Source organism: Rhodotorula toruloides, assembly GCF_000320785.1.
Source record: "Rhodotorula toruloides NP11 unplaced genomic scaffold Scaffold3, whole genome shotgun sequence".
NCBI lineage: Eukaryota > Fungi > Basidiomycota > Microbotryomycetes > Sporidiobolales > Sporidiobolaceae > Rhodotorula > Rhodotorula toruloides.
The window spans coordinates 700,646-719,717 of NW_015622963.1; the positions used below are offsets into that span (position 1 = coordinate 700,646).

The 19,072-nt window shown below is 61.4% G+C and overlaps 7 protein-coding genes across 7 annotated transcripts; 4 read left to right on the top strand and 3 right to left on the bottom strand.

Moving 5' to 3' along the window:
- Window positions 1–547: 547 nt before the first annotated feature.
- Window positions 548–1,398, bottom strand: RHTO_04839 (60S ribosomal protein l15; the record flags this gene model as incomplete). The annotated part of the gene is made up of 3 exons (XM_016418503.1): window positions 548–921; window positions 993–1,062; window positions 1,237–1,398. The coding sequence occupies 3 exons, from the start codon at window positions 1,396–1,398 to the stop codon at window positions 548–550; spliced, it is 606 nt and encodes a 201-aa protein (XP_016275779.1).
- Window positions 1,399–2,105: 707 nt separating this feature from the next.
- On the top strand, window positions 2,106–2,870 carry RHTO_04840 (Ycf60 family protein; the record flags this gene model as incomplete). Its single annotated transcript, XM_016418504.1, has 4 exons — window positions 2,106–2,139; window positions 2,203–2,522; window positions 2,594–2,709; window positions 2,780–2,870. The coding sequence occupies 4 exons, from the start codon at window positions 2,106–2,108 to the stop codon at window positions 2,868–2,870; spliced, it is 561 nt and encodes a 186-aa protein (XP_016275780.1).
- A 678-nt stretch (window positions 2,871–3,548) lies between these two features.
- RHTO_04841 (actin ii (centractin-like protein)) lies at window positions 3,549–5,270 on the top strand (the record flags this gene model as incomplete). Its single annotated transcript, XM_016418505.1, has 10 exons — window positions 3,549–3,654; window positions 3,716–3,812; window positions 3,914–4,010; window positions 4,072–4,196; window positions 4,259–4,381; window positions 4,440–4,528; window positions 4,589–4,695; window positions 4,758–4,932; window positions 4,998–5,168; window positions 5,239–5,270. 10 exons carry the CDS (start codon window positions 3,549–3,551, stop codon window positions 5,268–5,270), a joined length of 1,122 nt encoding a protein of 373 aa, XP_016275781.1.
- Window positions 5,271–5,609: 339 nt separating this feature from the next.
- Window positions 5,610–9,426, top strand: RHTO_04842 (zinc metalloprotease; the record flags this gene model as incomplete). Its single annotated transcript, XM_016418506.1, has 13 exons — window positions 5,610–6,330; window positions 6,387–6,627; window positions 6,683–7,198; window positions 7,253–7,894; window positions 7,953–8,176; window positions 8,233–8,339; window positions 8,396–8,467; window positions 8,529–8,670; window positions 8,724–8,797; window positions 8,855–8,929; window positions 8,983–9,069; window positions 9,125–9,199; window positions 9,262–9,426. The coding sequence occupies 13 exons, from the start codon at window positions 5,610–5,612 to the stop codon at window positions 9,424–9,426; spliced, it is 3,141 nt and encodes a 1,046-aa protein (XP_016275782.1).
- A 339-nt stretch (window positions 9,427–9,765) lies between these two features.
- On the top strand, window positions 9,766–13,934 carry RHTO_04843 (zinc metalloprotease; the record flags this gene model as incomplete). Its single annotated transcript, XM_016418507.1, has 18 exons — window positions 9,766–9,994; window positions 10,050–10,081; window positions 10,138–10,193; window positions 10,254–10,314; window positions 10,371–10,561; window positions 10,617–10,708; window positions 10,784–10,945; window positions 11,001–11,246; window positions 11,303–11,536; window positions 11,593–11,707; window positions 11,760–12,115; window positions 12,170–12,718; window positions 12,778–12,884; window positions 12,943–13,014; window positions 13,068–13,361; window positions 13,417–13,503; window positions 13,559–13,633; window positions 13,692–13,934. 18 exons carry the CDS (start codon window positions 9,766–9,768, stop codon window positions 13,932–13,934), a joined length of 3,201 nt encoding a protein of 1,066 aa, XP_016275783.1.
- Window positions 13,935–14,166: 232 nt separating this feature from the next.
- RHTO_04844 (uncharacterized protein) lies at window positions 14,167–15,297 on the bottom strand (the record flags this gene model as incomplete). Its single annotated transcript, XM_016418508.1, has 3 exons — window positions 14,167–14,230; window positions 14,301–15,071; window positions 15,134–15,297. 3 exons carry the CDS (start codon window positions 15,295–15,297, stop codon window positions 14,167–14,169), a joined length of 999 nt encoding a protein of 332 aa, XP_016275784.1.
- A 546-nt stretch (window positions 15,298–15,843) lies between these two features.
- RHTO_04845 (Arf GTPase activating protein) lies at window positions 15,844–18,771 on the bottom strand (the record flags this gene model as incomplete). Its single annotated transcript, XM_016418509.1, has 6 exons — window positions 15,844–15,931; window positions 15,990–16,098; window positions 16,160–16,203; window positions 16,278–17,027; window positions 17,082–18,199; window positions 18,253–18,771. The coding sequence occupies 6 exons, from the start codon at window positions 18,769–18,771 to the stop codon at window positions 15,844–15,846; spliced, it is 2,628 nt and encodes an 875-aa protein (XP_016275785.1).
- Between the last annotated feature and the right edge of the window lie 301 nt (window positions 18,772–19,072).

A 19,072-nucleotide genomic window follows, 5' to 3' on the forward strand; every position in this document is an offset into this window, starting at 1 on the left:
GCAAGCGTACGTGTCCCCAGTCGTGTCGTGCCCAAAGCGAGGGGTCGTTGCCGAGGTTAGGTCGGGCTGTGCGGGACGGTTGGCGGGCGATGGCAGGCGTCGTAGACTCTAAGCTTTTGTCAAGACTGCAAGACAGCGATACAGTCCACGTGGGCCCGAGTTGTGCAGGAAGCAGGTGACGAGGAAAGGGACGAGGAGAAACGAGGGAACTAGAAGGAGAGGCGAGGCAGAGGACGAAGAGCAAGGTGCTTCCCCTGAGACCCGCCTGCTAGCATGCACAGCGGAAGGTACTCTCGCACATAGAGAGTATGCGAGAGGCGGCGGACAAGTGTAGGAGACACAGACTGGGAGAAGAGCGGGTCGCGCAGTCGACGAGGCGAAGGTGAGGCCAAGTCCGGGTCGTCTCTCGGAAAGCTCCACAGCACCTCTCCTGCATCACGAGCGTCTCTCTTCGTCCTCGTCCTCGCGACAGTCCCGGTGGAGGAAGAGGCAGAACCGCGATGCAGAGTCCTCCTCGCCAACATCCCCATGCTCCGGCGCGAACTCCTCAGCGATACCTCCTGAGCGAGAGCGTGTTCGTACGCTTCCAGTGGGCGCGGCGGTTGCTCTTCGTGTACGAGTGACCCTTGCCGAGGCCACGGTTCTGCTTTCCGGCCGACGTGAGGCCGCGCGACTCGCGGCGCTTGTGGACCGGGTTGCAGATCCAGTTGATGCGGGCGTCGCGGCGGATGGCCTTGTGCGAGGGGTCGACCAGGATGACCTCGTAGTACTTGTAGACTCCGTCCTGGTTGATCCAGTAGGAGTTCAAGACACGGAGGTTGCCGCAGCGGCGGGCGACGCGCTCCTCGGCGGTCGAGCGGAGCGAGCGCTGGAACTTGAGCTGGTTCACACCTTGGTTGGTGGGCTTGCCGTACGTCGCACCTGACGACCACGCGAACACAGGTTAGCTTCGACCCGCGTGGTTCCCTCCTCGCAAAAGACCCGTGACGCACCCTTGGGGACGGGGCGCTTGCGGTTACCGCGGCGGACACGGACGCGGTAGACGACGAAGCCCTGCTTGGCCTGTAGCGGGTGAGGAGAGCAAGGTCAGTCCGCGCGTCCTCCAGCTGCCTCCCGGGCGTCCATGTATTCCCCCCAGCCCTCCTCTGCCACACACGGCTGCGAGCAAGCCCGCTCGAGCCACCCTCACCACCGTACCCGCACGCTGAACCCAGCTCGAGGACGGCGAGAATGTACCTTGTATCCGAGGCGGCGGGCCTTGTCGGGGCGCGACGGGCGCGAGGCGCGGTGGATCACGTTGAGCTGGCGGTACTCCCAGCAGCGGACGCGGAGCAAGAAGCGGAGGACATCGCTCTGCTTGCGCTTCTGCAGCTCGGTAAGGTACTTGTACGCGCCCATGTCGACTGCGAGATGGTGTTTCGTTAGATGGCGAGTCGGATGGAGGGCAGAGCGAGGCGGACAAGGGTCGAGGTGGATTGGCGAGTCGAAGAGGGAACGGGCGTTCGAAGGCGAGGAGGCGAAAGACGGCGACGACGTCGAGTTCGAGGTTGGCGCAAACGGCAGTCGGACAATTCGAGTGTTCGGAGTCGAATGGTGGCAGTACAAGGCGGCACAGGGTTGTCGTTGTCGAGGTTGGCGGGTCGAGGGGAAGTTTGCAGCGAGTTGGGCGGGGCGGGTCGAGGGGTCGGGGCGGCGCGGTTGCAAGGCAGAGTGTCAGTACTGGTTCCGTGTGAGCACGCTGGGCAGCTCGCACGCGCACCTCGTCGGCGGCTCTGTAGCGAACAAGGGGAGAAAGCGTGAGCGTGCGAAGTCGCGGCGCTCGTCCCCAGGCGACCACCTTTGACCCCCTCGCTCTCGCCACAACACCGCTCTTTCTCTCGTTTGAACGGCTCGCTACACTATGCAGTTGTCTATTGTGGCACTCGTCTTTGTACGAACCCGCCGCGAGGTCTGGGTGACGAGATACAGATTGTAATGAGCTGAATACAACACGGTGTAATGCGGCCGACGACTTGTATTCCCCACCTCTCGCTCCGCCTTCACTCTCGCACTCGCTTGGGACGCTCAGGGACAGTTCAAGGACGCTCGCAGACTCCCGAGAAGCCATGCCATCGACGACCCCGCTCAACTTTGCGCCGTGTGCGTCGAAATCACCCACCCTCCCCTCCTCATCTCTTCGAGAGCTGACCTTGCGAACAACAGATTCTGAGCCACCAGATGCACCCTCACAAACTCGCTGGGCTCCGCCACCTCCCGCAGCGTCTTCCTCGGCCGGCACATCCTACCAATCCGGCGCACCCGTCTCTTCTCTCACGTCCGGGACAGGCTTCGGCTCGTCCTCTCACTCGGGCTATGTGCCTCTCGCGTCGAACGGAGGTGGGGCAGGGACGTCCGGATACGAGGTGACGCTGTGGAGGCACGACTGGCAGAGCGCGGCGTGTTATGCCCTCGGACCGTTCGGGGCGGCCGCGATGCTTGTCTTCGAGATTGAGAACGACTATGTTCGGTTCCATGCGTATCAGGTGAATAGTGTCATGCTCCCTTCTTGTTCATGGTGAGCGCGAGCTGACGGACTTCTCCTGTCGCCTCGCAGTCCGTCCTCCTCAACCTGTTCCTCGTCCTCCTGCACCTCTTCTTCCTCCTCCCGTTCGGCCGATGGGCGCAATACCTGCTCGTGATTGTCGACCTCGCCGCTTTGACACTCATGAGGTGAGCCCAGTTTGCTTTCGTTGGATTCGTTGCTCACGCTCGAGTGGTTACTGACCCTGTGCGCCATCAGCCTGCGCGCCTACTACGACAGCGACCACCTCGACCGGTTCCGCCTTCCGCTGATAGGAGAACTGGCCGACGGCTGGGTGCAGGCGGAGTGAAGTTGAGGTCGAGCGTCGTCTTTCAAGGAGAATGGGCACTGTCTCTACTACCTCCCTTCTTGTGCAGTTCCGTCCAGCATTGTTGTAGCATCACTCGCAATCTCTACTGGCCTTTCGTAGCTTCTGCCAGCTCGCACGCCGTCCGAAGTCTCCGTCGCTTGTTGCGGCCCCGCTTGCACCTCGACTTCGTCGCTCACCTCGCTCGACGCGCTCGCCTGCTGAGCTAGCGCACTCTCTGGCTTCCCCGCTAGTCTCGCAAGCCCTCCAGCCAGCCCGACGAACGCGCCTGCAGCTTGATCGCCCCGACGCGTCTTCCTCGGATCCTCACTTCTCTCGCCTCGGACTCGTCGCCAGCCGTACGGCCTACGCAGCAGGCTTGACAGCAGACTAGGCTCTTGCGGGCGGTAGTGGTTTGCGGCACAGGGCGAGGTAAGCTGCGTCTTTGCTAGTCGAGGCGTCGCGGGTTGAGCGAGATGTGGGAGGCGAGCGACACCGCTTGAGGGGCTATGGGAGGGCAGAATATGGGCAACAGGAGCTGTTGCGAGCTTGCAAATCGAGCGGCAATCGGTCCAGCTGCGCCTTCATCAACTTGCCCTCCCTCTCCTCTTCGGCTCCACCTCAGGAATCCATATCGCTCTCCCCGTTCTAACCCATTCGCGCCTCGCCCACAGCACAATCATGGACTCTCTCAACCAACCGATCGTCATCGACCAAGGCTCAGGTACTCTCAAAGCCGGCTTCGCAGGCTCAGACCACCCATCGACCTATTTTCCCTCTTATGTCGGCGCGTTCGCCTTCATTCTCCTTGGCTATGCAGGAGGAGCTGATGAGAAAATGTCAAACAGGACGACCGAAACATACGAGGGTTATGGCGGGCGCGGTGGAGGGAGATACGTTTGTTGGAAGGAAGGCGCAGGAGTTGAGGGGTTTGTTGCGGATCAAGTGAGTCCCACGTTTCGTCTCGCCGCTCCTCGAAGCGTTACTGCCTTGAAGGCGGCGTGATGGTAGTTGTGGGAACTCACACACCGAAACCTCCTTGACAGCTATCCGATGGAGCACGGCATCGTGACGGACTGGGATGACATGGAGCGGATATGGTCGCACGTCTACACCGAAGAACTGCGAACACTGTCAGAAGAGGCGAGTTGCGTCCTCTCACCAGGCTTGGCAAACCAAACTAACCGCTCGCCCGGACCTGCAGCACCCCGTCCTTCTCACCGAAGCGCCTCTCAACCCCAACTCGAACCGAGAACAAGCAGCTCAGATCTTTTTCGAGACGTTCAACGTTCCGGCGATGTACATGTCGGTGCAGGCGATCCTCGCGCTGTGCGTTCTGCTCTCCTACGCTTCCTCAAGTCGACTCGCGCTGACGCTGAGATGCGGTACAGGTACGCCTCGGGACGAACGACGGGTATTGTGCTCGATTCGGGAGACGGTGTGACGCATGCTGTGCCAGTCTTTGAGGGTTTTGCGATTCAGCATGCGATCCGACGAGTCGATGTTGCGGGACGGTGCGTCTTTCGCTCATCGTCTCCTTGTCGTCGAATCTGACAGAGCGTCGCGGTGCAGAGACGTGACGGACCACCTGCAGTTGCTGCTGCGAAAAGCGGGCTACCATCTGCACACCTCGGCAGAGAAGGAGGTCGTGCGGATGATCAGTGCGTTTGCCTCTTCAAGTCTCAGCTCGAAGAGCGCTGCTGATGCCGACGGACATGCAGAGGAGAAGACTTGCTACGTCGCGCTGTCGCCGGCGAAGGAGGAGAAGGAGGCGCAAGCAGGCGGCAAGAGCGAGGACTTCCGGTTACCAGACGGCAATGTCATCCGAGTGCGTGCTTCACCGCCTTTCGTGAGCTCACGAGCACGACTGATCAGCGCTCGTCCCAATAGCTCGGTCCCGAACGGCATCGCGCGCCAGAAGTGCTCTTCAACCCCGAGATTGTCGGCCTCGAGTACGCGGGCGTACACCAGGTCGTCGTCGACTCTATCAACCGCGCGGACCTCGACTTGCGGAAAAGCTTGTTCGGCAACGTCGTGCTTAGTGGTGGAGGAACGCTGGTCAAGGGTACGTCGCTCGGTCGGCGCTTCCCCTCGCGGAGCTCGTCAAGCTTACGCGCCTCGTCTGCCTAGGATTTGGTGACCGCCTGCTGCACGAGGTGAAGAAGCTCGCCCTGCGAGACACGAAGATCCGGATCAGCGCGCCGCCCGAACGCAAGTACAGCACCTGGATCGGCGGAAGTATCCTCGCAGGTCTTAGCACGTTCAAGCGGATGTGGGTGTCGGCAGAGGAGTATCAAGAAGGTGCGACTGCGCCCGGCGCTCTTCCAGGTCAATCTAATCAGGCTGAAGCTGACCTCCGCGACGCTCGCAGATCCCGACATCATCTTCAAGAAGTTCGCCTGACCGCTTGACACTGCTGTTCCCTCGGATTCTTCCCTCGCAATGATATCCGCTCTTCGCATGCTAACTTCGTCTTGTTCCGCAAGATCGCTCATTGCGACGAGAGTGCGTTCTTCTCTCGCACCGTTGTTCTCCTCGCTGACCCTGCCCTTTCGCAGGCGCAGCATGGGGAACGTGGTACTGCGGCTTTGCTACATTCCGATCTCTCCAGCGACCCACTCTTTCCCCCTCTCCTCGCGGCCGGCTTGTCCGCGGAGTCGCTTCGTCTCTCCTCGAGCGCTTCTTCCCTCTCCGACCCTGCCTTCCCCTAACGTTGCCACATCGATGCGACGCCAGGCCAGCATGGTCGCGTCGACGGTCCATACCGACAGCGAGTCGGACGGCGAGCGTTCGCCTCCTCCCTCGCCCGTCTCTCCTCTTGCTCCTCTTTCGCACAAGTCGCCTTCCGGTCTGGCCGTTCCTCAGCGTGTCGGCAACTTCGAGCTCATCGCCCATCACCAGCTCGAGGTCCCGCCTTACATCCAGATCGCCAAGTACCGCAGTACAAAGAGCGGACTCAAGGTCATCTGGGCAGACTGTCCGGGCACAATATGTCATTTCTGGACGACCCTGGTCACCGAAGTCTTCAGCTCGAACGGCACGCCGCACACGAAGGAACACCTCACGTTCACGGCGTCAAAGCATTGGCCGTTCTCTGGTGTTCTCGATGCGCTGTCGAATCGTGTTCTTTCGCAAGGTGTCAATGCCTGGACCGACATCGACAAAACGACCTACACTTTCGAATGCGCTTCCGCCGAGGGCATGCTCAAGATCGTCCCCGTTTACCTCGACCACATCCTCTTCCCGCTCATGACGCCCGAGATCTTCAAGACCGAGATCTACCACGTGGACGGCACTGGCCACGAGGGCGGCGTCGTTTTCAGCGAGATGCAGGGCAACGAGGGGAGCGAAGGATCCGTCCTCGACCTCGGGCTACGCCGCGTGCTCTACACTCGCGACAATGCGTATCGGTCCGAGACTGGCGGTCAGCTGGACGCTCTTCGCAAGCTCACGCTCGAGAACAGTGAGTCGCATCACGCCGAGACCGCGTATCTCCGCTGACGCGATGTGCGCGCGCAGTCAAGGACTTTCACGGACAGATGTACGTGCCGCAAAACATGACGGTCGTCGTCACCGGCGAGAGCATCGATCCGGCACAGCTCCTTCGCACGCTGGGCGAGACGGAGGAGGCCATCGCGGAGGCAGGACTGGCGAAAGGACCTCGTCCTCCCGGCTGGATTCGGCCTTTCGTCGAGTCGAGGACGGCTCGTAGTGATCCCGTACTCGTGCGCGACATCGTCAAGAAGGTTGAATACGCAGAGTTAGTTGCACTCCCCCCTGGTCGGTGCACTTACTGACGACCTCGCCTGGGGCAGCTCGGACGAGAGTGTCGGTGTGGTTTACCTCGCCTGGATCGGTCCTTCGGTCGACGACCTCGTCACTTGCGCCGCTCTCGACCATCTGCTCGGCTACCTCTTCGAAGGCTCGGACTCGCCTGTCTGCAAGAAGTTCATCGAGATTCCAAACCAGAAGTTCTCGGGCTGCGACACCAACCGAGACGTCCGCGACCCCAACATCCTCAGCGTCTGCCTCTCCGCTGTACCTGTCTCCAGCATCGACGCGACGGCTGGCGAAATTCTCGACTTCCTCGGCCAACTCTGCCACGTCCCGATTGACATGCACCGGATCCAGGTCGGGTTCAAACAGACGCGGCTGCAGCTCCTCGACACGCTCGAAGGCTCGTCATCGAGCTACGTCTTCGACTCGGTCAAGCAGGACATTATTTACGGCGCCGAAGACGGCTCGACGCTCAAGGACGTCTTCAACGACCTGGAAGTGCTCGAGCGTCTCGCCAAGTTTCGCGAGAAGGACTGGAAGCGGCTACTCGAGCAGTGAGTCTGCGGCACTGTCACTGGGGAGATCTCCGCTCATCCTTGATCGTGCAGGTGGCTCGTCGACGCTCACGCCGTCACGCTTGTCGCTGTTCCTTCCGCCGAGCTCGCCAAGGAGCAGGCGGCAGAGACCGCAACCCGCGTTGCGGCCAACCGACAGCGGCTCGGCCCTTCAGGTCTCGCTCGTCTTGCTGCCGACCTGGTGTCCGCAAAGGCCGCGAACGACCACCCTGCGCCCAAGTCGCTCGTCGGGTCCTTCTCCGTCCCCGACTACACGAAGATTGCCTTGCCCACGGTCGAGACCGCTCGCAGCAACGGCGTCGCAGCCGGCAAGGAGTCTTTTCCGGGCCCGTTGCAGCGCAAGATCAATCGCGACGTCGACCTGCCCTTCTTCGTCCAATTCGACCACTATGATTCGAGCTTCGTCACGGTCTCCGTGCACCTCTATGGCCCTCCCGTTGAGCTGTTCTCGCTGTGGAACTCCTGCTTCTTCGCCATGCCCGTCAAGCGTTTTGACGGGCGGGTATTGCCGTTCCAGGAGGCGTACCGGCAGCTCACCGATCTCGCCATCGAGATCGAGGCGGTGGTCGAGTCCGAGGGCGTCCGAGTTGCGATTAGGGTACCAACAAAGGATTACGAGGAAGCCGTCGGGTGGTTGGCGGACAGCTTGTTCGGGATGCAGTTCGACAAGGACCGGTCCGTTGCCTACTCTCCGCGCTGGTCCGGGTCCCTCTGCTGATCGTCTTCTTCTCAGCCTTACGACGCTCATTCACAGTGCGCTGCAGACGCTACCGGACGAGAAGCAGGACGCGGCAAGCATCACCGGCGAGGTCATCGGGTCGCTCATCTTTTCGGCGGGCAGCGTCTATCACCCGCTCAACCTGCTCACGCGCGTCGACGCCTTCCCCAAGCTTCTTGGACGCCTCAAGAGCGACGCGAAAGGGTTGATTCGGGACCTCGAGAAGCTGCAGGAAACGAGTCCGCACGTTGCGTGTCTGCCTATCTCGCACGAGCTGATGATCGGCTTCACGCAGTGCTCGATCCTCGCGCCATGCGTATGCACGTCTCGGGCGACGTGATGAGCCTGCCGAACCCGACGTCGCCGTGGGCTCGGTATTTCAAGCGCCTCCAGCCCTTCCCTGTGCGTTGTCCGCGCTGCAAGGCACGAAGCGATCGTTGACAATGGACTGCCTGCAGGAGAAGCAGCTCGCGCATCTTCTGCGGAGTCGTGATCTGCTCACAGACCTCGGCCAGAACCCGGCTCGCAAGGTCAGGCGCTTTCTTCGAGTCCCGCTGAAGCCCGCTGACATCGCGTGTGTCCTCCTCGCAGGCCGTCTTCTACACGATTCCTTCGAGCGAGTCGACTTACCTCGTAACTCGATGCGCCTGTCCCGACTGGTCCGCGACCGACTACCAAGGACTTTCCGTCGCCGCCGCAGCCCTCGGCACCGCAAACGGATTGCTCTGGAACGGTGGGTGACTTTCGAACTTGCATGCGACACGAGCTGACTCCGCGGTAACGCAGCCGTGCGAGGCAACGGACTCGCCTACGGCGCGGGTATGGGCCTGAATGTGGAGGCTGGCCTTTTCGGCTTTAACGTGAGCTGCCCAGCTCTCCGACAGACTTCAACAATGCTCAATGGAATGTCTTCACAGATTTTCCGGTCTCCCGACGCCTTTGCGGCGTTCGAGGCGGCACGAGACCTCGTCGACAACATCGTTTCGGGCAAAGTACGACCTGGTCCACCCGACTGGGCGCGTCTCGCTGACACGTTCTCCTACAGGTCAAGATCACGGAAGCCGACGTCGACGCGGCCAAGTCGTCCCTCGCCTACTCGAAGATCGCATCGATGAACACTCTCGCTTCCGTTGTGCGTCTCTCGAAGATTCCCGTCCAAGCGATCAACTGATGCGCGGGGCTCATAGGCGAGCGCTTCCTTCGAGGAGGTCATCTTTGGTCGTCCGCCACACTTCGTGCAGCGCAGCCTCGAGAAGATGAAGGTGCGACATGCCCTTTCGCAAGGCTCGTCTCCTGCTCGAGTCTGACCAGCCTCTCCGCACAGGCCGTCACGCTCAAGGACGTCCTCGACGCTATCGAGTTGCACATCGTCAAGCTCTTCGACCCGAAGTCGAGCATTTTGGCGGTTTCGACGAACGAGGAAAAGCGGGCGGAGCTCGTGGCCAACTTCCGCAAGGCGGGCTACGAGGTCGAGGAGCGTCGTTTCTGATGTAGAAGAGTGTATTGCACGGCTCATCTGGTCAGCGTACGGTCGTTGCGTTCCAACTTCTCTTCCTGCGGTCGCAAGCGGCGTTCGTCCTTGACTTTCACCACTTCGCTCGCTCCTCGCTCCTTCGTCCTTGCAGTCGCTCTGCTGCTCACACGAACGACCCTGGCTAGCCTCGTGTCCCGCCTCTCCCGAGCGACGGCGTTCCGCTCATTCCTCCCTCATCGCCAGCACTGCCTCGTCGGACAGTCCGCCCGCAACCTCACCGCGACCACCCAGAACCGCATTTCACATCTTTCCAGCACCCGCACACTCTCTCAGCCTCGCCGCACCCTCGCCACGATGAGTCCCATGGAGATTGATCCGTCTTCCTCGTCTCCGAACTCTGGCATCGACATCCCGAAGACGGTGGGCGACTTCAAGCTGGTGGTCGAGGACAGCCTCGAGTTTGCGCCAGAGATCCAGATCGCCAAGTGGCAGTCGGAGAGCACCGGGTTGAAGGTTGTCTGGGCGTCGAACGAGAGTCCGCTGGTGCAAGGATACGCGAGCATCGTCTCGGAAATCTTCGATGGTGCGTTCTATGGTGCTGTCCTCCCTCCGCACCCTGCTGACCGCTTGTGACGCAGATTCGGGCCGACCGCACACGCTCGAGCACCTCGTATGCCAGTTCGCTTGCCTTGGACCTGGTCAACTAGCTGACCTGACCGCCCGCAGATCTTCCTGGGCAGCGAGAAGTACCCTTACAAGGGCATCCTCGACACCATCGCGAAGTGCGCTCGTTGTGCCCGTCTTCGCAGGGGACATCGCTGACAACCTCGCATCTTTCGCAGCCGAAGCTTTGCGGCCGGTACGAATGCGTGGACGGCAACCACCGACACGACGTACACAGTCGTGCGTTGCATCCCTAGCATTGCGTCAAGTTCTGCAGGCTGACCCCTTCTTGATAGGCAACCGCTGGCGAAGAAGGCTTCCTCAGCATCCTGCCTGTCTACTTCGACCACATCCTCTACCCTACCATCACCGATGCTGGCTTCGTCACCGAAGTGTATCACATCAACGGCAAGGGCGAGGACGGCGGAGTTGTCTTCTCCGAGATGAGCGGGCGTGAGAACGGCAGTAGCGACCTGATGCACCTTCGGTAGGTCCCTCCGTCACGTATGTACGAGTCTAGCTGACGCATCGTGCGGCTACAGGCAACAACGTGCGCTGTACTCGAAGGAGAATGCGCTGCGGAGCGAGACCGGCGGTTTAATGGAGGCCTTGCGGCGGCTGAAGGTTGAAGAGAGTGAGTCGAGCGAGCCTTTCCAGCACACCTCACTGCTTTTCGCAGCCCCGTCTTACTGACGCCCTCCGTCGACAGTCCGAGACTTCCACGCGCAGCGCTACGTCCCGCAGAACATCACCTTGATCGTGACCGGCCGCTCGCTCAACCCGACCAATCTCCTCAACACGCTTACCGAAAAGGTCCTTCCCTCCATCGTCGCTCACGGACAGGCGAAGGGTCGTAAGCCGGCTGGCTGGGGTGCGTCCCTTTCTCGACAGCTCGATGTCAAGATGCTGAGCTTCCCAAACTGCAGTGCGACCCTTCGTCGAGTCGAGCACTGCAGCGAATCCGCCCAAGCTGACGGAAGACCGAATCGAGATGGTCGAGTTCCCGGAGAAAACGGAGGACGTGGGCGAGCTGATGCTTTCGTGGATCGGTGTTCCGCACGATGATTTCCTGAACGACCTCGCTCTCGAGGTGATCGGTCTCTACCTCACCGACTCTGCCGTTTCGCCGCTGTCGAAGAAGTTCATCGAGGTTGACGAGCCGTCCTGCACCGGTGAGCCTCCCTATCTTCGTCTTTCGCCGAGACAGCGCTGACGCTCGAACTCGCAGACATCACCTTCTACGCCTCGAGCGACAACCCTTCGATTATCACCTCCTACCTCTCTTCCGTTCCTGTTGCCGAACTCGAAACGCTTCCCGGCCGCTTCCGCAAGGCGCTCGCTCGTGCTGTCGATGACATCGACATGGATCGCATGAAGACCGTTCTCGAGCGCCAGAAGCTCCAGGTGCTCGAGTCGATGGAGACGGATGCGTCCGACACTATCACGAATGTCGTCGTCTCCGGTTCGTCTCGCGAAGTCGGTCAGCTAGATCCGCAATGCTAACAGCCTCGTTCGCAGACGGTATCTGGGGACGCGCAGACGGCTCAGACCTCAAGTCGTCGCTCAAGGTCAACACGCTCTACAAGGTCCTGGACGGCTGGTCCGCCGAGGAGTGGGGCGCAGTGCTCAAAAAGTCCGTCTTTCGCCTTTTCAGCCACTCTGACTAGCTGACCTTTCGCATGCAGGTTCATGGTCGGCGCTCCGGCTCTCACCATCATTGGCAAGCCTTCCGCCGCACTCGCTGATAAGATTAAGGCCGACGCCAAGGCCATCATCGAGGCGAACAAGGCCAAGTTCGGCGAGAAGGGTCTCGCAGAGCTGCAGAAGAAGATCGAGGAGGCGCAGGCCGAGAACGACAAGCCTGTTCCGCCCGAAATCATCCGCCAGTTCCCCGTCCCCGACGTTAACGGCATCGAGTGGATCAAGGTCGAGTCGGCGCGGTCTGGCGGTGTCGCTTCTGCCGCAGACAAGCCGAAGAACCGAGTGCAGGAGCACGTCGACGCAGATGGTGCTCAGCTCCCGCTCTTCGTGCAGTACGACCGTGCGTCGCCTTTCCTTCCAATGCAGGCTGTCACTCATCCGCTCCACTCCGCAGACATCAACTCGGCCTTCATACAGATTGGCATCGTTCTCTTCCCCCAAAATGTGCCCGGCTTCGATCCCGCCGAGCTTCGTGCGCTTCTCCCCGTCTACCTCGACTCGTTCTTCACCCTCCCTGTCACTCGCGCCGACGGTACCAAGCTCGACTTTGAGGAAGTCGTCAAGCAGCTCGACGCCGAGACGCTCTCGTATTCGATCAACATCAACTCGCCTCTCCAAGAAGCCGTTACGCTTCGCCTGAAGGTCTCGAAGGACAAGTACACGACCGCCATCGCCTGGTTGAGCGATCTGCTCTACAACTCGTCCTTCTCCACCGAACGCCTTAAGATCTCGGCGACCAAGGCTCTGCAAGCCATTCCTTCCGAGAAGCGGGACGGTTCCGAGGTCTCCTATGCCGCGTACCGCAAGATGATTAGCGAGGAGGTCTCGACCAACGTCGCGCTCAACTTGCTCAACCGCGAGCAGTTCCTTCCCGCCTTCCTCGAGAGGCTCAAGGCGGAGCCTGACGCGGTTATCAAGCAGTTCGAGGCTTTCCGACAGGGCTGTGAGTCTCGTTCGACCGGCGTCGCCTTGCTCGCTATGAGCTGACCTCGACTTTGGCAGTGACGGACCCCCGAGCGATCCGCGTCCAGGTGAAGGGCGATATCCTGAGCCTGCCGAAGCCATCGTCCGCCTGGCTCGAGCACTTCAAGCCGATCCAGCCTTTCCCCGTACGTCCGGGTTGTCCGTCGTTCCGGTTCGAGTAGTGACGAGCTTTCGCCAACGTAGAAGGAGCAGCTCGCCCCCGTCAAGCTCAGCAAGGAGGTGATGGGCCCGCTCGGCAGGCAGCCAGCAAAGAAGGTTCGTTGCATCCGCAGGCCTCGACAAAACGTGGCTGACCTTCGACTTCGCAGGTCGTGCTGTTCGGCGTCTCGAGCATCGAGAGCTGCTTCGCCTACCACGTCGCGAAGGGACCCGACTCGTGGACACATCCCGACCAGCCGGCACTCACCGTCGCCCGGGCCGTCCTGAACGCGATGGAGTCGTTCATCTGGAAGTTCATTCGCGGCGCAGGACTCGCGTACGGCGCGAGCATCAGCCAGGACCTCGAGAGCGGGTTGATCTACTACCGAGTCTACAAGTCGCCCGACTCGCACGCCGCCTTCGTCGCCGCCCGCGACCTCATCGACCAGCTCGTCTCCGGCAAGGTGCGTCACCACGATCCTCGTATCCGGACGCAAAGCTGACGTTCACGCTCTTCAGCTCGAGATTGATGACCTCACCATCGAGTCGGCGAAGAGTTCGCTCGCCTACAACACCGCCTCGAAGGAGTCGACGATCAATGCTGCAGTGCGTGTCCGAGCCTACCTACAGGCAGCAGCGATACTGACTGCTTGACTTGCAGGCAAACGCGTCTTTCACCAATATGCTCCTCGGTCTGCCACCCAATTACGGCCGCATCGCCCTTGCGGCAACCAAGGTGAGCGGCTCTTCTCTACGACTCCCCCGTATGCTCACTCACTTGTCCCGGACCACAGGACATCACGGCGGACGACATTCTGCGAGTCATCAAGAAATGGATCGCGCCGATCTTTGCCGCCAACTCTTCGATCGCCAGTATCGCCTCAGGACTGGCCAAGATGGACGAGCTAGCGACGAACTTCGAGAAGCTTGGCTACGAGGTCGAGCGGCGGACATTCGAGGATACGGGCGATGAGTCGGGCAGCGAGAGTGGCAGCTACACGGGTAGCGAGTCGGGCAGCGACGACGAGTCTGAGTAGACGGTGGGGACGCCTGGTAGACATCGCAATCGCAACGAGCATCGATTCAAGTCGATACAGCCAGCCGACAACGCACTTGCGCTCTCCAGTTAGGAAGGTCGAGGCTCTCTTGCGAGACGGCTTTCCCTTACAGCGCACGCAGGGATGGTTGCTAGAACTGATAGCAGAGTAGGCGATGGCAAAGCTATCGATTGCGTGAGGGGGATAACTGAAAAGGCGTTGGAGACGTCGTCTACGAGTTCGCCGGGAACTGGAAGGGCAGGATGAACGCGTCGTCCGGCTCGATGTGAAGGCGCCTGTGAGTGTGTCCGAGGGAAGGCTGTTAGACTCGCTGAGTGGACGTAGACCGCAGCACCGCGAACGCACCTTTTGACCGGTTCGCCCAGCTGGTTCACCTTGACTCGCTTCAGTGGCCGCCGGGCGGGCGACCTCGAGAGGTCGTCTGGAGTGAGCGGATCAATTTGCTGGGGGGAAAGCGGCGCCGACGTCGGTGGCTGAGGCGAGGTGGGCGGGACGACTTGAATGCTCGGCAAGTTCGAAGACGTCGCGACTTCCTTCGGTGGAGCGAAGCGCAGCGTTCCGACCTGGAACAAATCCTGCAAGATGGCTGATCCGTTTCGCTCGTTAAGCGGCGCCCGATAGCGAGACGAAGGCGGCGCAATTCCTGCGATGAGCTCGGAGGCGAGGGCGGACTTCCTGCGTGGTGACCCGCATCGCTCATGCCGCATGCCCGAAGCCGCTGAACGCGCAAGAGGCCGCACTGCGAGGGGAGTAGTCCAAGGCGACTGCGTGTCCTTCGAGCCGGAGCCGTCCAACCGTCGCCTTTGCTCTAGCTGCTGCTTCTCCTTCTGCTGAAGTCTGCGCTCCAGGCGTTCAGCTCGTGTGAGAGGCTGAGCTTGAGAGAGAGAGCTCGGCAGCGGCTGGTCTTCGCTAGCACCGTGAGCAACCTGGACGTCGTCGCAGCCCTCTTCAGCGGCCGGACTACCAGCTGCTTGCGCGAGGTCGGTTTCGGCGTCGGGAAGAAAGTCAGAGGGTTCGGGACTCGCAGGAACAGGCAGAACGCCTGGGATTGGCGCAAGGCGGCGAGGCAGTCCAGGCAAGGGAGGAATGGGCGGCGGGACAATTCCTTCCCGCTCGCTGCGGGACCTTCGGAGGGACATCAGCGGATACGCGCAACGCTTCTCGAAGAGTCAACTCACTCCATCGCGTTCAGCCACTCGTGCGCGAGCGTCCAGAGATGTCCTGGAAGCCACCTTCGCATCGAGGCTGTCGAGTCGAGCGGGACGTGCAGGTCGTTGACGAGGAGCTCGGTGAAAGTGTCCGGATCAGGCGAGGGAATCAGCGAGAGCGCCGTCCGAGCCATTGCGTCTGAGTCGGCTGTCTTGCGGAACGAGGAGGCGAGAGGGCGGTCGACCTGGCTGCCGAGGCGCGCGCAGGCAGTGCGCGAGTCGCTGGAGAGCTTCACGGAAAGCCAAATGCGTAAAGCTTTAGCACGGCAGGAAGCGAGGAGATGTGCGGTGTGCGAGAGAGACCAAGTTGCGCGGAAGAGCGGGATAACACAAAGTCGTCAACGGCGAGCTTTTCAGGCGCGCGAGACAGGTTTTACTACTTGGCGCTCGACATACGCAGCAGCGTTTCTCGGACGGAGCGGTCACGGCTTCTCGCTTAGAGAGACCTCCAAGATTCGAGCGATTGACATTCTGCGATTGCGCGAGGATTGCAGGACCAGAGACCAACAGTCGGTAGAGGAGCATGACGGTGGGTACTCAAGACGAAGCGGGTAAGGGCTGATTAGTGCGGTGGAGGGGCGGGTATCGACTAGTGTCTGTCGAGCTGAGCCGGCGCGAGACGGATCAGGCGGCTGGCCGTGGGTATGATAGATAGGCGGAACAGATCGTGGCGGGGCGGATTAGGGCGAGACGCGAGCGTTCGAGGGCGGTGACGCGGATGCCCAGCGCTTGTCGACATATTTCTCCCGGATAAAGGAGGCGATTGTTCTGCGCGGGTACTGTCAGCGAGACTCGGCATTGTGAGCTTGCCTTAAAGACTACGTACGAATCTGCGAGAGCGGCGGTCGTGCCAGCCGGCAGCTTGGCCTCGTAGAACTCGTTCGAGCGAACGTTGCCGATCTCCGTAAGCGGAGCGAGCTGCTCGTCGCTCCAGTCTGCCAGATGGAGCGAACAGGTCAGCAAGATGTGAGTAGGCAGCTGAACAAAGAGACGCACCGTCTAGCTCGATCGACCGGACCTTCGAGATGTGCGTGCCGAGGCTGCGATGGACGCCCGAGCACCTGTCGAGACGGGTTGAGTCCTGGTGCAACGGTCTGGGACTGGATCAACGCACCTGATGCAGAGCGTGATGCCCAGGTTCCAGCTCGCCCACTTTGGCTCCGGTGCCCTGCAGTCGGCGCAGAGATTGTTGCCGGCTTCTTCAGCGAGTGCAGCGACACGCTGAGCGTTCCGGTACTTTGCATCGTCGACCGAGCGCGTCGACGAGCGAAGCGACTGCGAACCAGGCTCGGAAGCTGCCCAGCCGCGCACGGCATCCGAGATGGCGCGGTCCTGAGCCGACAACATTGACGCCGAGTCGTCCTCGTCGTCTTCTGCTGCCGAAGAGGAAGGGATCGAGCGGCTGCCGGACGAGAGGATCCGAAGATTGGGCTGAAGCGGCAGTTCGGGCGACGACTTGGATGCTTGCGCGCTGCTGCCGAACGAAGGGAAAGGGATTCCGAGACCGTTCAAGCCGGGACGAGAGTTGCTGAGCGACAGGCGCGGGGGAGGCTCGTCCGCATCGTTCTCGGAGAAGGCGAACAGGCCTCTCCGCGACGAGGCATCGAAAAAGGATCGGTCGACGGGCGCGCCGATGGTGAGTGACGGTATAGGCGGTGACTGCTGACTCCGCCGCTTGTCCTTCTTGCTCAATCCGTGTGACGACTTGCGGTGATGGCCGAGCGAGGCTCGCCGCGAGATGAGCGCGGGGAAGCGAGACTTGGGCGATGAAGGCGGTTCGGCGAAGCCGTGCACGTCCTGAAGCGTCGGCGACTTCGACATGCCTTGCAGCCGCGAGGCGTCGAAGTTGCGGACGGACGAGGTGCTGCGAGCGAAGACGGTCAGCGAGGCGCAGGCTCGAGAGCACAAGTAGACTCACCCGTTCAGTAACGCCTCGACGCTCCGCTGTATCGCCTCGACCCAGTCCCGGCACTCCTGCTCGCTCGACGCCTGGTACACTCGCCTCAGCTCGGGCGTCAGGACCTCGAAGGCGAACCTTCGTTCGCCCGCCTGCTTGCTGATCCTCGCCGTCGCGTAACGGAGGTTGATCGGTGAGCCGTGCACCTGCATCGCATCCGTCCACTTGTCGTACTCGGTGAGCTGGCCTTCGCCAAGCACGACCCAGAAGCGCTGGTACGGTCGTCCGCCATCGCCCGACTGCGTATGTTTCTGCCCAGTCTCGGTCGCGAAGAGGAAGCCCTCTTTACGACGGGGCTGCGAGCCGCTCGGGCGGGACAGCGCAGGCGGGGGAACAAGCGAGAGAGCGGGGGCGAGTTGGGAGGCGATTGGTGCGTGCTGAGGACCGCTCGGCGCTGTTGGCGAGGTTGCGGAAGTTGGCAGTGGAGAGGGGGGTTGCGAGAGGCGAGGCAATGCGTCGAGAGCGAGGTGCGCCGACGATGCTGACGCTGGCAACGCCGAAGTGATTGACTGCTGCGCCGACTTGAAGAACTCCTTCAGCCGATCTCGCTTGCGGTCTCCGTCCTTCTCGTCCTTGCCCTTCGCTCCGCCCATGCCGAAGGGCATAGAGGTTCTACGACGTCGTCGCGGATCGTCTTGAGTAGGCGAAGTCGGTATTGGCGGAGACAAGGTTGTCTCGCCGGGCGTGGTGATACGGCTGATCGCCGAGTGTAGCGAAGTAGGCGCGGCTGAATGGCCGTCGTCGCTCCGCAATTCCGCTCCATTCGACGACGGTGAGGAGATGGCGTCAACGAGGTAGTCGGGGAGGTCGCCTAGACCTGGCGAGTAGCCGTTCGACGCCTTCCGCCCTTCCAGCGCCCTGAGGCTCGCCTCCCTCCCATCTTCGTTCGGCACCTGCGCTTCTCGAACACTCGCCCACGTCCGCAACCACGTCGCTACCGCGCGTTCCTCGCTTTCGACGAGACCCTCGACGAAGGAGAAGTAGTCGATGCGGAGTTGTCGAAAGGTAGCTGCACGCTCGGCTTGCTTGGCATCGAGCGATGCGATCTTCGCGGTGTCGGAGTCACCGCGGGAGAGATACTGCGTAAAGAAGATGAGCAAAAGGAGCAACCTGAAAGGGGGAGGGAACGCACCTTGGCCAAGTCGTCGTAGTACCGCTTCGCATCCACCTCAAAGCCCCTTTTCCGCTCCTCTAGAGCCTTGATGCGCTCGACAGCGCCTTTGACCCGCTCGCTCATCTCCCTCCCGCGATCCAACTCCTTCTTGACGTTGTCCCGAGTCTTTGCCCTGGATGCCATGAGCTCCCGCTCGTACAACCCGCCCAGCGTATCACTCTGGCTCGTCATACTACCCGCCGAGAGCTCCTCGAGTGCCTCGTCGACCGAACGCTGCGCATTCGCGTTAGCCTCGAGCGCGGCGAGCGAGGCGTCGAGCGACTTCTGCAACTTCTTGAGCGCCGCGCGAAGGTTTTTCGCTCGTCGCTCGTGTGAGGCGAGGTGTGCACGGTACAGCGGGCCGTCCTCAAAGTCGAGTTCCGTCTGTCCAGCGCTTCTCCCCACAGGACCCGAGGTCGACGCTCCGTGCGAGCTGGCGCTGGCGTGACCGGCTGGTACGGCTGCATGGCGGGTCGTCGGATCGGCCTGTGCAGTCATTGACCGCCCTCGCGTGGGCCTTCCTGCCGTGCTCAGTGGTGATCTTCGAAAGCGATGAGGAGGAGGAGGCGGGTGCGCAGGACTGCGACGGACAGATGGGCGGGGCGAGACTGGTTCAGATGCGCTGGTAGTGGTTGTTGGATTCTCCAAGAGGTCTAGCAAGCAATGGGAGCGGCAAGGGCAGAGACGTCGTCGGTTGAGGCGGGCGTCGGCGGGAAGAAGTCGAACAGTTCGATGTGGCGGAGTCGCCGGCGTACTTTCTGCGTCGTTCTCGTCGAGCAGCACGAAGCAGAGCGTCCCA